The sequence below is a fragment of the Passer montanus genome, unplaced genomic scaffold (genome assembly GCF_014805655.1).
Source record: "Passer montanus isolate IOZ18808 unplaced genomic scaffold, ASM1480565v1 scaffold5, whole genome shotgun sequence".
NCBI lineage: Eukaryota > Metazoa > Chordata > Aves > Passeriformes > Passeridae > Passer > Passer montanus.
This window is the reverse complement of record NW_024369929.1, coordinates 4,303,536-4,318,288: the sequence shown is the minus strand read 5'-3', so window position 1 is coordinate 4,318,288 and position 14,753 is coordinate 4,303,536. Positions and strand designations below refer to the sequence as shown.

General features: G+C 45.2%; 2 protein-coding genes across 2 annotated transcripts in view; one reads left to right on the top strand and one right to left on the bottom strand.

Moving 5' to 3' along the window:
* Positions 1–4,598, bottom strand: part of ADAM10 (ADAM metallopeptidase domain 10) — a 41,342-nt gene extending 36,744 nt beyond the window's left edge. Inside the window, exon 1 of the mRNA XM_039723642.1 lies at positions 4,291–4,598. Within this exon, the coding sequence (XP_039579576.1) occupies positions 4,291–4,345 (55 nt within the window). The 5' untranslated portion in view covers positions 4,346–4,598. The remainder of the gene's footprint in view (positions 1–4,290) is intronic.
* The window catches only part of MINDY2 (MINDY lysine 48 deubiquitinase 2), a 28,183-nt gene continuing 17,849 nt past the window's right edge, over positions 4,420–14,753 (top strand). Inside the window, 3 exon segments of the mRNA XM_039722988.1 lie at positions 4,420–4,734; positions 5,949–6,390; positions 12,931–13,011. Of these exon segments, the coding sequence (XP_039578922.1) occupies positions 4,420–4,734; positions 5,949–6,390; positions 12,931–13,011 (838 nt within the window).

The window sequence follows — 14,753 nt, the reverse complement described above, 5'->3', positions numbered from 1 at the left end:
AAAATATTCTCTCTCTTCTGGTCAAGTGAGTTTTTGGTGAAAGAAAAACATGTAATCAAGAAGTCAAGTCAGGATCATTTCCCTTCACTGAGGCCTCCATCTAGGGCACGGTCAGACAGTATGGCAACACCAGGGCAAGCAGATGGCTGCTTTTATTGACCCTCTTCCCCTCCACCCTGTGAAAGTCCCAGTTCTTCTTCCCCATCAGGCCTGGGTGTGCTCAATAAAGCAACTCTAGTTACACATCTGGCAGGAACTGATTAATTTTTTTTTTCTTTGGATTGACTTCTCATGCCAGGAGGAGAGGTGGGAGTGCATGGCCAGGGCAGGACCACCAGACAGCAGGAACTCAGCACAGCAGCTCTGCCATACTGCAAAACCAAAACTTTGGATCTTTTAGAAGTATAAACAAACTGCAGTCTGAGGCTTTTGGGCAACAGTATTTCAAAGCAATAACCTAAACACCTGATTTTATTTATTTTTAATTACCATAGGCATTTCTGAAACAACCATCTGACAGCTGTCTTGACTAGGCACTGTCTCAGCCATAATGTTTTTATTTTAAACTCCAAATAAATGCTGGAGGCTGAATGCTGCCATATTTATGAAGGCTACTGTTCTTCCCAATTTATAATAAGAAAACAACTAAATCACTCAGATGCTGATAGCTCATAAATGCCTTCCCACAACTCCCCCATGTGTCCAGAAAAAAAGCAGAATTTCTCCTATGCTCACTGGGAGCAGTTCAATATCCAGCAGCACAAGACACTAAGATACAACTTGGAAGTCCTAGCAACATAAAAAGCACATGTTGCACCAGTGACAAGAAACTATTTATCACAGATTTGCAATGATTTTCAGCATTTCATCAGCCTAGCCAAGGCATGGTCACTCTTGTTAAATCCAAGCCTGTCAGAAACCTCAACAGTTCTCCTTTGTGTTTGCTATTGCTCTTTTTTTTTTTTTAATGACCCTTAGGTAGAAGGAGAGGTTAAATTAGTTATTTCCACTCCTCTACGAACATCATTATGTATGGATAATTAAGTACTGATTAATATACCTGCATGCATCTTCATCACATGCAACAAAGCATGCTGCAAAAAGCTGCCAATAATATTACCCAACTTAAGCACCACTTCACACACATCAAAATTCATAACAGCACCAGTGAGTGAAGAGATGCCTTAAGCCAGGAGTGTTGGGAAAATGCTGAGATTCACTTCCAAAAAAAGAATTCTTAAAAAGTCAAGGTACATATACCCTATCTCAAGTAGACACCATATACCAGAAATGAAATTTTAGCTTTCCCTAATTACTAACAGAAAGAAAACAAAATAAATTGTGTGACTTTTCCTTCTTATACTATTTGAACAGTATTCAAACTGACCTGCTGGACCACTGGTTTTATGAAGGTGACATTTATGCAGTGCAAGCAAAGGAAGCAGAAGAAAACACTACAAGTGATCTAATACCAGAACATGATGAAGAATGTTTCTGGGCCTATTGGGCCACACTTCTGATAACATGTCTGCTTTAACCACACTGGCATAACCTACCAAAAGCTGTGAAGCAGCCCAAGATAGACTCTGAAGAACATTTCACAGTGCAGCAGCACTACTGATTGCTTTTGATTGCATTTCCTTCACATAATTTTAAGAACAATATAAACAACAACTGAAAATAATTTTTTAAGAAAACTAAAAGATTTTACTAAACCTGCTCAAATAAACCATACAAATTATGCTGCACCACTTTTCAGAAGTTGATTTTATGATTCATACTTAGCTGTGAGCTAACATTACAGTTGGTTCTGTTAATCTATACCTTTATATCTAAAGAGTATTACAACAGAATATGTGGAGTGCCTGCACAGTACACAGACACAAGGCCTTGTTTAATTCTGAAAGAGTTCAAACTCATGTATCCCATAAAAATACTCCAATCTTAGACCAAACATACAAAACCCTAATTATCCTTACAGTGCTGATCAATGAAATTTCCAAAATTATTACTATTTAATACCTGTGTGGCTTAAAACCAGAGAACTTTACATACAAATGTAACTGAGCTTCAAGATCTGTGTAAGATTAATGAGACCAGATGCACTGCACATAAATGAAATGTAAATTGTTGGGTTCTTTTCAGTCCTTTCCAGTTTGCACTGCTCTCACAGTAACTTCTTTAAGAATCATGAACCTGCCCTTTCCACACAGATATTAATGCCGGCCTAGAAGGAAAAATACACAAATGAAGAACTCTATTTTTCAATAAATAAAAATATTGGCAGTATATAAAAACTCTAAAAATGTGAACACAGGTAAAACAGACCTTCTTTAAAGTTAAAAGTCTATTTTTCATTTAACACAGAACTATGGCAAATCTTTCATAATTACATTCAGACTTTTACCAAAAATGTCCTACTGGATATTTTAGAGATGTGTATTGGCATTATCACTATATTTCTATCCAGCATTATTAATCTTTCTTTAAAGATTTACCTGCACTGCTACACACCAAAGACATGCACTTCTGCCAGCTGATAGTGAGGTGTGCTTCCTGGTGCCTAGAAATGTTGAAGGTGCCCATTTTTCTCTCAAAAAAAAAAAATTAACAGGAATTTCTGAAATACAATGCATGAACTTTCTTTTATACATCTAGAGGACTAGACCTCACATTTTTACTACGATTTTTAGGGCACAACTGCTTGCCTGGAATTAAACAGTGAAAATAACCCTCACAACTGGTTAATTAATTATTTTGAGTTAGTTCTGTGCCAGCACCATTTAGTTCAGAAAACAAAGACGCCTTGAAAGCATGCCAACAATTAAGTCTGAAATATCTCGGTTCCTTACAAGAATTTACGAAGAAAAACCTAAATTCTTTGGTGCATCCCACTCCTAACCATATAAATAACAGGATGGCATCTGACCATGCAAACCACCCTGCTTTTTTTTCTCACGGCTCAGCCACAAGTACAACCTACCGAAGTTTCCCATAGTTTGATGTTACTTTTTGACAATGTGTGGCAGACCAGCATTTAGCGCTCGCTTCTTTGTTAATAAACCTACATATTGATGCACACAAAGGCAGAGCCCAGATAAATCAGAGAGCTGCCAAATGAAACAGAGGAAACAAGTCTTTATCAGCTGTTCCACCCACAGCTCTCTAGAAACACCCTCCCAAGTCCACCCTTCCCGAAACTCTTTCGCTGTACAAAGTCGAAACTATTTTGCCTGCCATGATTTGATCAATTAAGCGTTACCAGGCGCAGCGCAGAACCTGCCCAGTTCCTAACGCCGAGAAACAATTCCTAACGGAGCCGATACAGTTACACGTCCCCATAAACACAGGCGAGTTTGTGCCGGCCTGGGAGAGCCGAGACCCTCCTGGCAGGCACGGTCACACTTGGGGAAGAACCCGGGCTCCTCTTTTATTTCCTTAAGCTGAACTTTCCGCCTGCCCGTCCTTCCTGGTTTCGGGGAGCAGGGCAGGGAGCCGGGAAGCGGCCACCGGGACCGAGCGGGGAGTCCTGAGGGACGGAAGCGGAGCCGGGAGGGGAAAACAAACACAGCCGAGCGCGGAGAGAAGGACCCGCGGGCGAGGCGGAGCGGGGGACGACTGACCCGCTCCTCGGCGGGGAAAGTCCCGGGGCGCCAGGCCGGCCCCGGGCGGCGGGGAGAGGCCCGGGCGGGCTGGGGCGGCGGGCGCAACGGGGAGCTCGGCCGGCGGCCCAGCCGCGGCCCTGGCGCCGGGGCGCCCCGGAGAGCGGGGCCCGCCGCCCCCGGCCCCGAGGGGGGGAGAGAGAGAGGGAAGAAAGAGGGAGAGCGGAAGGGAGACGGCCCCACACCAGGGCCCCGCGAGGCCGGGCGGCTCCTCACCTCCAGCGCCCGCCGCGCAGGAGCACAGCAGGATGAGCCGGGAAGCGGCCACCGGGGAGTCCTGAGGGACGGAAGCGGAGCCGGGAGGGGAAAACAAACACAGCCGAGCGCGGAGAGAAGGACCCGAGGGCGAGGCGGAGCGGGGGACGACTGACCCGCTCCTCGGCGGGGAAAGTCCCGGGGCGCCAGGCCGGCCCCGGGCGGCGGGGAGAGGCCCGGGCGGGCTGGGGCGGCGGGCGCAACGGGGAGCTCGGCCGGCGGCCCAGCCGCGGCCCTGGCGCCGGGGCGCCCCGGAGAGCGGGGCCCGCCGCCCCCGGCCCCGAGGGGGGGAGAGAGAGAGAGGGAAGAAAGAGGGAGAGCGGAAGGGAGACGGCCCCACACCAGGGCCCCGCGAGGCCGGGCGGCTCCTCACCTCCAGCGCCCGCCGCGCAGGAGCACAGCAGGATTATCGTCCCCGCCAGATCCATCTCACCCGGGCGCAGGCCCCGCCGCCGCCGCCGCCTACCCACGGCACATCCGCCCCAGACCGGCGCCGGGCGGGATGGGGAGGGGCGAGCTGGGCGCCTCCCTCCGCTTTGTCCCCCGCCGCTCCGGAGGACTGCTCCCGCCCGCGGAACGGCCGCGGATGGGCCGGGATCGACGGCTCTGCCGGCAGCGCTGCCCCCCCGCCCTCCGCTCCGCGCGCCGCCGCTCCCTCCGCCCGCGCGCGCGACAGACGCCGGCGGAAGGGGCGGGTCCCCATGGCCACGCCCGGGGCGGGGCCGAACGAGGGGCGGGGCTTCTCCCGCCGCTTCCGGCGCGCCCGGGGCCGGCGCTGCGGAGCGCTCACCGCACGGACAGACCGCACGGACAGACCGTACAGACACCGCATGGACAGCTGTGCCCTGTCCCGCACCGCACACACGGCCGCCCCTTGCAGAGAACTGATTTACTTCTGGGGTTTTGCTCTGGTTTCCTTCATCCCCTTACCAGACACGCATTTTTTCCTTGCACAAAGTAATTTACTTACTTTCAGAGTTTTATTTTAGGTCACCGACTTCTCCCGATGCTCTGCATGTTGTGAAGTTGTTGTCGTGTCCCCACTGAACAGGGACTTGTCATTCTGAGATTCTCTCTTCACAATTCAAGGGTACAGGAAAATCCTCCCACAGAAATACAAATGTGAGACATCAGAACAAAATGTTTCCTCTCTTGTTTGTCCTCATGCTGATTCTTCTATCAACTGTGCCATCTCAAAGATTTATTATTTATGTTAGAGTTTGTGCCAAGTTTCTCAGATTACTGTCAGCCCTTTATATTTGTGCTTTTCCATTCCTATTGTCATGTCAGAATAAAAAACAACTTCCATCTGTCACTGATACAGGTGAGAGAAGGTGTTATGGAAATGCACACAGAATGTAAAATTACAGCCAATGTACCTCAGGTAAGGCAGAAGAAGCTGATGCAAGTGTTTACAGACTTCAAATTAGAGAGCTGCTGAGAATAAAATGAAAAGATAAATCCTTATGATCCCAAGACTACTTAAAATTTGTGATTAAAAGCTGAAGATTTCTGTAGGGAGAGGAGAGGTTCATTGGGGTAAAGCCTGAGTAATACGCCCACATTCATTCTTACAGAATCGCAGAATGTTAAGGTGTTGGAAGGATCTTACGGAGCATTTAGTTCCAGCCCCCTGCCATGGACAGGGACGCCTCCCACTAGACCAGGCTGCTCAAGACCTTATCCAGCCTGGAATGAACGCTTCCAGGGACGGGGCATCTGCAGCCTCTACGCAACCTGTGCCAGTGCCTCACCAGCCGCACAGTAAAGAACATTTTCCTAATACCTAACCTAAACTTCCTCTCTTTCAATTAGCCTATACAACCAAATTGTTCAAGTTGCCTGTTATACTCGCCACAGCCGTGTTTTTTACAGTACGCCTGTCTAAGAAACCGCGGGGAAAAGCGCCGAGCCGCCCTGGGAGAGCCGGACTCACCTGCTCCCGGCCCGGCCCGGCCCCCCCGCCCGGGCCCGCCGTGACCCGCGGCCGCTCCCTACTTGTAGTGAATACACTTGGAGATGTGATTAAAGATATCCCGGGCCGCGGAGGGTGCTGCGGCCGCGGAAGGCGCGGGGCTGGCGGTGCCGGAGAGTCCCGGAGCGGCGCCCGCCTCGGAGAGCGCTCCCGCGGGAGCCGGCTCCGGGAGCAGCGGCGCTCCCAGCCCGCCGGGGGAGGAGTCCCGCAGCCTGGACTCGCTGGAGTCCTTCTCCAACCTGCACTCCTGCTGCCCGAGCAGCTCCGAGCTCAACAGCGACGCCGACGAGGCGGTGGTGGCGGGGGCCTCCTCGGGGGGCCCGGCCCCGGAGCCCGAAGGGGACAGGCCGGCGGCGGGCTCCCAGCTCCTCTCCGCTTCCAAGGAACGCTTCCCGGGCCAGTCGGTCTATCACATCAAGTGGGTCCGCTGGAAGGAGGAGAACACGCCCGTCATCACGCAGAACGAGAACGGCCCCTGCCCGCTGCTGGCCATCACGGGCGGGCGGGGCCGCTCGTGTGGCGCCGGCGGCGCTCGGGGCTCCCGAGCCCCCGCGGCGGGAGGGCACCGCGGGAAGTTCGGGCCGTTTGGGACAAGGACGTTGTCGGGAACGCTGGAGAGGAACTTCTGACACGGGCATGTGGTGATAGGACAAGGGAATGGCTTTAAACTAGCAGAGGGCAAGTTTAGATACGAGGAAAAAATTCTTCCCCGTGAGGCTGATGAGGCGCTGGCACGGGTTGCTCAGTGAGCCTGAGCCTGCCCCATCCCTACCAGTGTCCAAGGCCAGGTTTGTTGGGTCTCTCGGATACGTGGACGCTACGTGAAAAGTGTCCCTACCCATGGCAGAGGGTCTGGAACTTGATGATCTTTCAGGTCTCTTTCAACCCAAACCAGTCCGTGATTCTTTCAAGAAATATTTCAGGCTTACTTCTACTGTTAAGCACATGTCTCATATACAGAAGAACTTGGAAAACAAATACTGCCGTGCAGTATGTTGCCAGTATCTATACTACTTAGATGCTGCTGTCATATGTAGACTTACTTCATTGTTGTCTTAAAACAGAAATAAAATATCTAGATGATGTTTTCTAACCTGAACAATATATAATATATAAAAGCTTACTGATGTGTACAGGTTTCTAATAAGTAAAGATGACTATTTATAGCACAGAGCACATAAGTGATATTTTTGGAAAATAGGTTAGTTTCATATAATAAAGTGTATGCAGAATTGTACAAAATGCAGAATTGTACAAAATATGTATTTGTACGAGTAACTGCCTAATAGGGACACATTCATACAGTTAAGCAGTACAGATTGTATTTAAATTAATGAATAAATCAGGTAGTGATCAAGTACAGCTCTGAGACCTGGAAGTTCTTGTGCTCTGTAGCCATTGTGGATGTGGGCTTCCCATAGTCTTAAAATAATTTTTCCCCCAAACTTTTAAGTAATGTAAATTACTTAAAATGTAGTTATTAACACGTCTCTGTGAAAGGAGTGTCTGTTGGAGGAAAGCTGTAAGGTTGTGTGCATTGCAAAACAAGGATGAGGGGCACGTCTCAGGAAATGCTGGCAACTCGGCCCCGGAAGACTGAAGAGCTGATAGAATAGAGTCCTGAAATAGGAAAGCTTCACAGGAATAGCTTTTATGTTGTAGTAGCAAGGGGAAGAAATTTGGTATTGGAAGAGTAAGAGGTTGTTTGCAGTCTGCCACGTGACGTAGGAAAAATGAAATATGGTATGAGAAGAAATTTGTTTAGATGCAGAAGATTAATACTCTTGGTTGAGTTGAAATTTCTACACGTTTTTCTGAGCAGAGTAGCTCAGATATCAGGAGGAAAGCTCTGGGTACAGTGATGTTGGTATTTTAGCATCAGTACAAGCAGCAGAGGGAAGTTGTGTGTGACTTTTAGGTATTGCCTTATGTAGGTTCTGCTATCGTCAGGAAGGTGTGAATGTTGTCACAGGCTTCAGTATTGAACACTTGCTTTCTGTGCTCCCTCTTTAGCATCTAGGGGTGACTTGAAAAACTTGCCATTCCTTACCATTTGTGGGGTGGGGGCATTTTAAAATAAACTGTTAGTTACAGTTATATTTACACTCTTTAATCTTTGATTTAATGGAAGATGTAGTTGGGACTGCACTGGTCCTGTTGTTTGAATTCAAGTTTTTGGAGGTTTTGTTCCTTAACGTTTTTCCTTTTCCCTCTGCTGCTGCTCTCCAACCAGAATTTTAACTGACATTCTGCTGGGATCAATATATTATATTAGTGAGAATTAAGGTAATACCCAGTTTTGTAAATAGGCAAAAACAAAAATACCCCTTGGGAATGCCCTACTGTTTCTTATTGCTCAGATTACAGGAAGTTTTCTATAGTTATGTCTATGTAAAACCTCAGCAGAATTTACATGAGTTGCAGACAAGCAGCTAAACTGGTGAAACTGTCATCACAAGTTATTATTTATAGGCTTGAGGGTTTTCTTGTTATTTGGTTATATATTGTAGTTGCTTGTAATTGACTTTCCTAATTACTGCCTCTACAAATTGGCCTTTCTTTTCCCCAGTTCATAGTCAAGAACCACGTTCACAGTGGTTGGGGTGGCAGCTCATCTGTGTATCACTGACAGCAGCTTGCTGCATGTGGAGGCTGAGGATGGACATCCACCTTCTCACTCCTCCTGAACCAACATGAACACTAGTAATTATAATTTGGGAACAAGAAGGCAGACTGAGATCAAAATAGGCAAAAGTAGAATGAGAATACCATAGTACATATTAGTTGAAAAGGAGCTACATATAATGGGGAAAAAAGAGCATAAGAAGCAGATGAGGAGGAAAAATAGAATCACAACAGGGAATAACAAGTTAAACAGTTACACTTTGTGTTCTATTCCCTGTATCAGCCATCATTTTTCTTTTTTAGAGCTCTTTCCTGACGGGGTTGAGAGTTCTGGTCATCCTGTGGATAGATCTGGTCTCAGCCAGCTTAAGGGCAGTACTGGTTTGGCAGTTGGGGTTTTGAAAATTCTGAAATAGTAGCACCCACTGTGACTGTTCAAATTCCATTTTGAAAATACCAGGTTTTGGAACTAAGCTTGTGATAAAACTGCTACCTTTCTTTTATCCACTATTTTCAAAGGATACATAAAACTTTGAGGTGGCAGATTGCAGAAGCTGTATTTTAAATATTAAAATGATGAAATTACTTTTCTTTTGAAGTGTTTTTGCAGTCTGCCTGTGTGTAACTTGCAGTTTAGCCTATAGGAGGGAGAGCCAAGGAGCTCTGCTACAGGAGTGTTAGAGAAATGTTCTAAGAAGAAAAACAAAAGCACTATGATATCAACTTGGAGAAGTAGCTGTTGTGCAGCACAGCTGTTGTGCAAAACAGTGTCGTAACCACTTAGACTTGTGTGATGAAAATGAAGCAGAAGTAGAGACTGAAACAAGCATTTTTAAATGTATGTACAAGCATGAGTTATGTCCTCTGATGCAGAATTGTGTAGCACACTGTTTTGCAGCTTATTTAAATGTGGAGATTGCTCAGTTTTAGCTCAGGCCTGTTGCTCACTATGTGGTTAAGCTTAGCAATGCAAAGTTGGCTTTTCTAAGTGCCTTTTGTGATCTTTGGTAGATGTAGTACAGGCAACACTTTCTGATAACTTCTGGCATTTCATTAAATGTAATTTGGGTCGGGGGGAATGTGGCAATCATCAGATGCTAAAAGCTTAGTGAGGGTGCCATGTGATTCTGCTCTGTGCTTCTTAGGTAGGATGTGATGCTTTGTACCTGAAGAACTCTGTGAACCTTAACAGGTTGCACAGGAATCTGAAATGTCCAGGGAAGATTGTGAAACAAAATAAGCAAAGGGATATACATTATACAATTAGAATAAAAATAATATTAATATTGTCTTGAAAAGTGCATGCATGTGGAATATCTTGTCCTTACGTAGGAGAACAGTGATGTTGTGTATTTGAAAATGTCTTTGAAAGTTTTTTGTGTCATATTCCTCTCAACAAATGGAAGGAGCTGTGTTCCCTACACAAGTAGTTCTACTAAAATTTTGGAAACTTTTAGAACTGTATGAATTACCTATTTAGGTATCATAACGATTATGTAAGTAAATGTTACATAACCATTTTCTTGCTTAGATGTATCCAAACTGACGTGCAGACAAGAGGTAGAGTAAAAAATTCTACTTAGAAATTCTTAATGTTAGGTTTTCATTGAGATGGCCCTTTTGAGAGGAGCTGAGCACAGTGAGCTCCTGCTGATCCCCACTCTGCTGCTCAGAGGCTGCAGTGGTGGTGCCAGCTCTGGGGGCTGGCACTGGCCCCTCACACGTGACGTGCTGTCCCTGTCGCGCTCTGCCCGTCCGTATGGCCGCAGTTGGCACAGATTGCTCAGCGGGGCTTGGCAGCCTCCCTTCCTCCAGCACCTGTGGGATGAGCTGAGCCCGCAGGTGCCAGCTGGAGCCGTGCCAGGCACAGCAACAAGCCCACTCCCGGGGGCTGGAGGCTGCCTGGCTGAGGGGCAGACGCTGAGGACGTGGAGTGGCATCACACACTGTCGTGTCACAGGTTCGTGAAGCTGTTCCTGCCAGGCCAAGGGCACTTATTTGCAGAGAATATTAATTGTTTTTAGTCAAAGCTGCTTGAAGCTACCCATACCCCTCTGGAACACTGTGTTCAGAGGAGTTGCATGTTTTAGATAAACATGTTTTGAGACTATAAGTCTTATATAAGACTTATTATATAAGCCATTAGAAATTTTCTTGGACCCTTTTGATATTCATAGTATTTTCAGAAGTGTTATCCTCTGTGCATGACTATATAACTTATTTTTTTTTAAGCCCTTCTGTAGTGTGGAAGAATACGGTGGAAAATTGGTATTATGTAGTTTTGGGGTTTATAGTCTAATTCATAGAAACTGTGTAAGTTTTACTACACAATCTGTTCCATATGAAAATTTGTTTACCACTGTTGTCTTTTAATTAAAATATGTCTCAACTGTTTGTCATGCTGTAGTTGTGTGAGAAGGACTAAGGCCGCTCCTGAGTGTAGGAAGTAAAATCTAGCTAGAGTTAGAAAGAGCCATCAGGGCAAAGGACCAGGAAACTGGAGTAGAGGGGTACAGGAAATGGGTGGGAGTTGAGGAAATGCATTTTTCCTAAAATGTGGAATTGATGTAAAATCGAGCAACTAAACATTGAAACCTATCGCGAAAATATGTCCCTCAAAATAACAGATTGTTATAGACAACAGCAGCTTCTACTACTGTTGTTTACATTGTTTTCTCCTGTTGATTTATCTGGACAATGACTGTGGTTCTGTATGATGTTTTGCTCTCCCTTAATTCTTAAGGTATTTTTCTCTCCCATTTCCTCTTTGCTGTGCATTTCCTGTCGCTTAAGTGCTTGCAGTGAAGCTCTGAACAGCTGGGAAATGTCATGTTCCCTGTATCTCCTTAAGTCAGCTCTGTTCAGAAGTACTTGGAACTGTGTTGGAACCCCATTAGCCCACTTCAAAGGTGTGATCAAGGTCCCACTACACATGCCAGCCCTAAATTACTCCATGAAGTAACCAATTAACTTTGCTTAGCATTTAATCAAGCAGTTAATTTTGAGATGTAGTTTACTAAAATACCTAGCTTTGAGAGATCCTGAAAATAAGAGTAAAACCACTTTGCTTTTTCTGCAGTAAAAAAAATAAATGGTTAGCTTTACAGTTGTGAGGGAAAGTTCCATTTGCTAACCAGTGATATGAATAATATGTTGTGCTATTTTAAGCTCTATACATAGAGCTTAAATAGAGGTAAGCTTGTAATTGTGCTTTAGAGTTGGTGTTTGTCATGCAAGCATGCTTCTAGAGGTTCCAGATGTGGTGCAGAGCAGAACCCCCCAAGCAATGCTGGCTGAGCTGATACAAATAGTTTAAATAAATAATAAAAAGAGCTAACTTCAGTCCTGAAAGAATCATCACAGGAGCCCAGTTAACAGTCGAGGGAGCGGTGCTGATTTTCCTTCATATTGTACTGGCACATCTGAGCTCTAGCAGATGTGCAGCAGGGCTGGTGGAGGTGATGCTGTCCTCTGCCTTAGGAGCTGTGATGAGAAAATTAAAAACTGAAGAGAGCTTAGAGCTTAAAAATCAACCCCAAACCCTAGAAAAATAAAATTTGCATTTATACAGAGAAAAATTGAATGCACTATGTTTAAGGTCTATGTCCTCCTGTGGTATTTCTTCAAATTGCCAGAAGCATGTCCTTCTATGTGTTTGTGCTTTGCCTGTTGCGTTTCTTCCTGCAGTAAATAGAAGTGTTCAACCAAAGTGTTTGCCCAGGATGCTGGAAGAGATGAGAGTGCAGGAAGCTTTTAGCTCTGCCAAGGTGGTTGGTTTTAGCACATGATGATGGTGGGAATAGATCAGGGAAGAGGGGAATAGAATATTCACCACAGAGTTCTGTGTGTCTGGTCTGCACTGTGTGGGGTTAAACGAAATGGTTAAACCTTGGAATGTGAACATGGGATGAGATGCTAGGAGGTCATTCCCTTGTACCTGCACAAGTCTTGGGCTTCCCTGCCCCAGCAGCTACTGACACTGGGTCCTGTAGAGACTTTGTACACAGGAACTTATTGAGCTAATACTCAAAACGAATACTCTGAATACTCAATACTCGGTTAAGAATTTTAATGAAGGGAGTCAGAGACTTGAGGGGAAGTTTTCTTAACAGTTCCCAGTCTGTTAATTCTGAGTGTTTCCACTGCAGCGGGTGATGTGGGTTCCTGTCAAGTGGAGGGGGTGCTGAAGAAATGTTTTGGTGGGAGAAGGGAGCACCATGCAGGTCTGCACCTGGGAGAAACTGCTGTGTGCATGTGGTTTCTCAAAAACCAAAGTGCCTTTTTAATCTCTTCTTGTAGCTGCTATTTAGTAGAGGTCCAGTATGCCAATGGCCTTATAAACTGGTGAGGGAAATGTAATCAGAAGTCTTCTGTCTAGAAATGCTATGCTTTTTAGATTGCAGTGTTTTAAAGAGAATATACTTTTGCTTTGACAGATTAAACTGCCACCGATGATGGAAATCATAACGGCTGAACAGCTGATGGAATACTTAGGTTAGTAACTGCAATAAATCACTTTCACATGTATGTTGTACTTTGTAGTGTGTAGCAACATAGAACTGGTTTATGTATTTACTATTTTATTCGGCTTTTTATTTGATTCCAGAAAACTATTTACAGTATTCAGTTACTCATGCTTTTCCTTGACTGTTTTTAGAAGTTTTCTGCACTGCTTTCCAAAGTGATTGGTCTAGTTGATGCCACTGGTACGGCTTAGTGCACCAACACATTGACAGATTTAAAATTATTCATGTCTCTTAAAGTGTTGTTTTATTACAGTTGACAGAATGTAGTAATTCAACTCTATAGTTGAATTGTCTATAGTAACTCTAATCCTTGGAAGTCTGACCCAGTTAAAATAACACAAAAATTAATGTGGTCCTCACAGAGATTGCGGTTTCATTTGCAGGCACTTCTCTGGTATCATATTCAGTATTCAGCAAAACTGCAGCTCTTTGACAGGGCTGGAACTTTAATAGCCCTGATGATCGAGGCATTAATAGTGCAGTTTGATAGTACTTAAGCTGTATGTACCACTTTTCCTTCCCTTGTAGCCTGACAAACATAAAATGTTTGAACTTAATAGACTAGGTTTGATTTTTTTTCTTAAGCAGGAGAAAAAAATCCTTACGATATTTTCTTTCCTTTTGCTTGTAAAGAACATAGCTTGTTGTTTTCAGAAGTAAATTGCTGAGTCTTCTGGTTGAAGAAAAAAGTTACCTACATAATTTTCTCCAAAAACTAAGAAGTCTTGCTCCCTGTGTCTAAGCATTTCTTATAATTGCATTGAGATCACAATACTGTCTGAAGTCACTACATAATCAATCCCAGTTGTCTAGATGTGTATTCTTTCTTGAAGGCTTCTGGAAATATATTAGCTTCTGGAATTATTTTACTAAATTGAGTAATAAAACTGTGTTCAAATTATTTAGGTTCCTATTCACTCAACAGGATTAGCCGTTCTTCTACAGTTGAAAAAAAAGCCAAAACCAACAAGACAGCCTTCAACGACTTTCAAGAGTATAAATTAGGAAACTTATAATGATATTTTTCTGAGTTTAGTAATGGAGCAAGGGAATAAGTGCAAAAACAGTGAAATAAAATCTGGAAAGTGGATACTAGTCTCTAAAGATGTTATAAATCTTCACCTTCAGTGTGATGATTAACTATTAACTAATTTATTACCTTTGTGTTGTAGACAAATTTGGAATACCAGTGTTGTGGTTTAAGCCCAGGCAGCCCCTTGCTCACTCCCCTACCAGTGAGATCAGGTAGAGAATGGGGGGGGTAAAAGCCAGAAAACCTATGGGTTGAGTTAAAGACTCAGTATAGGGAAAGCAGAGCAAAACAGGGAATTAATTCACTGCTTCCCACGGGCAGGCAAGTGCTCAGCCATCCCCAGGATGCAGCACCCTGTCACACGTGGTGACTTGGGAAGAAAAACACCATCCATCACTCCAAGTGTTCCCCCTTCCTCCTACCCCCACTTTACATCCTGGGCCTGATGTCCCCTGCTCTGGAGCTCCCTGTGCTCAGTGGGGTCACCTGTCCTGGCTGTGTCTCCTCACAGCTCCTGTGGCCCTGTGAAAAGCAGGAAGGGCCTTGGCTCGAGTGAGCCCTGCTGAGCAGTAACAAAAACATCTCTGTGTTATCAGCCCTGTGTTCAGCACAAGCCCAAAGCACAGCCCCACACCAGCCACTGGGAAGGAAGTTAACTATATTCCAGTCAAAACCAG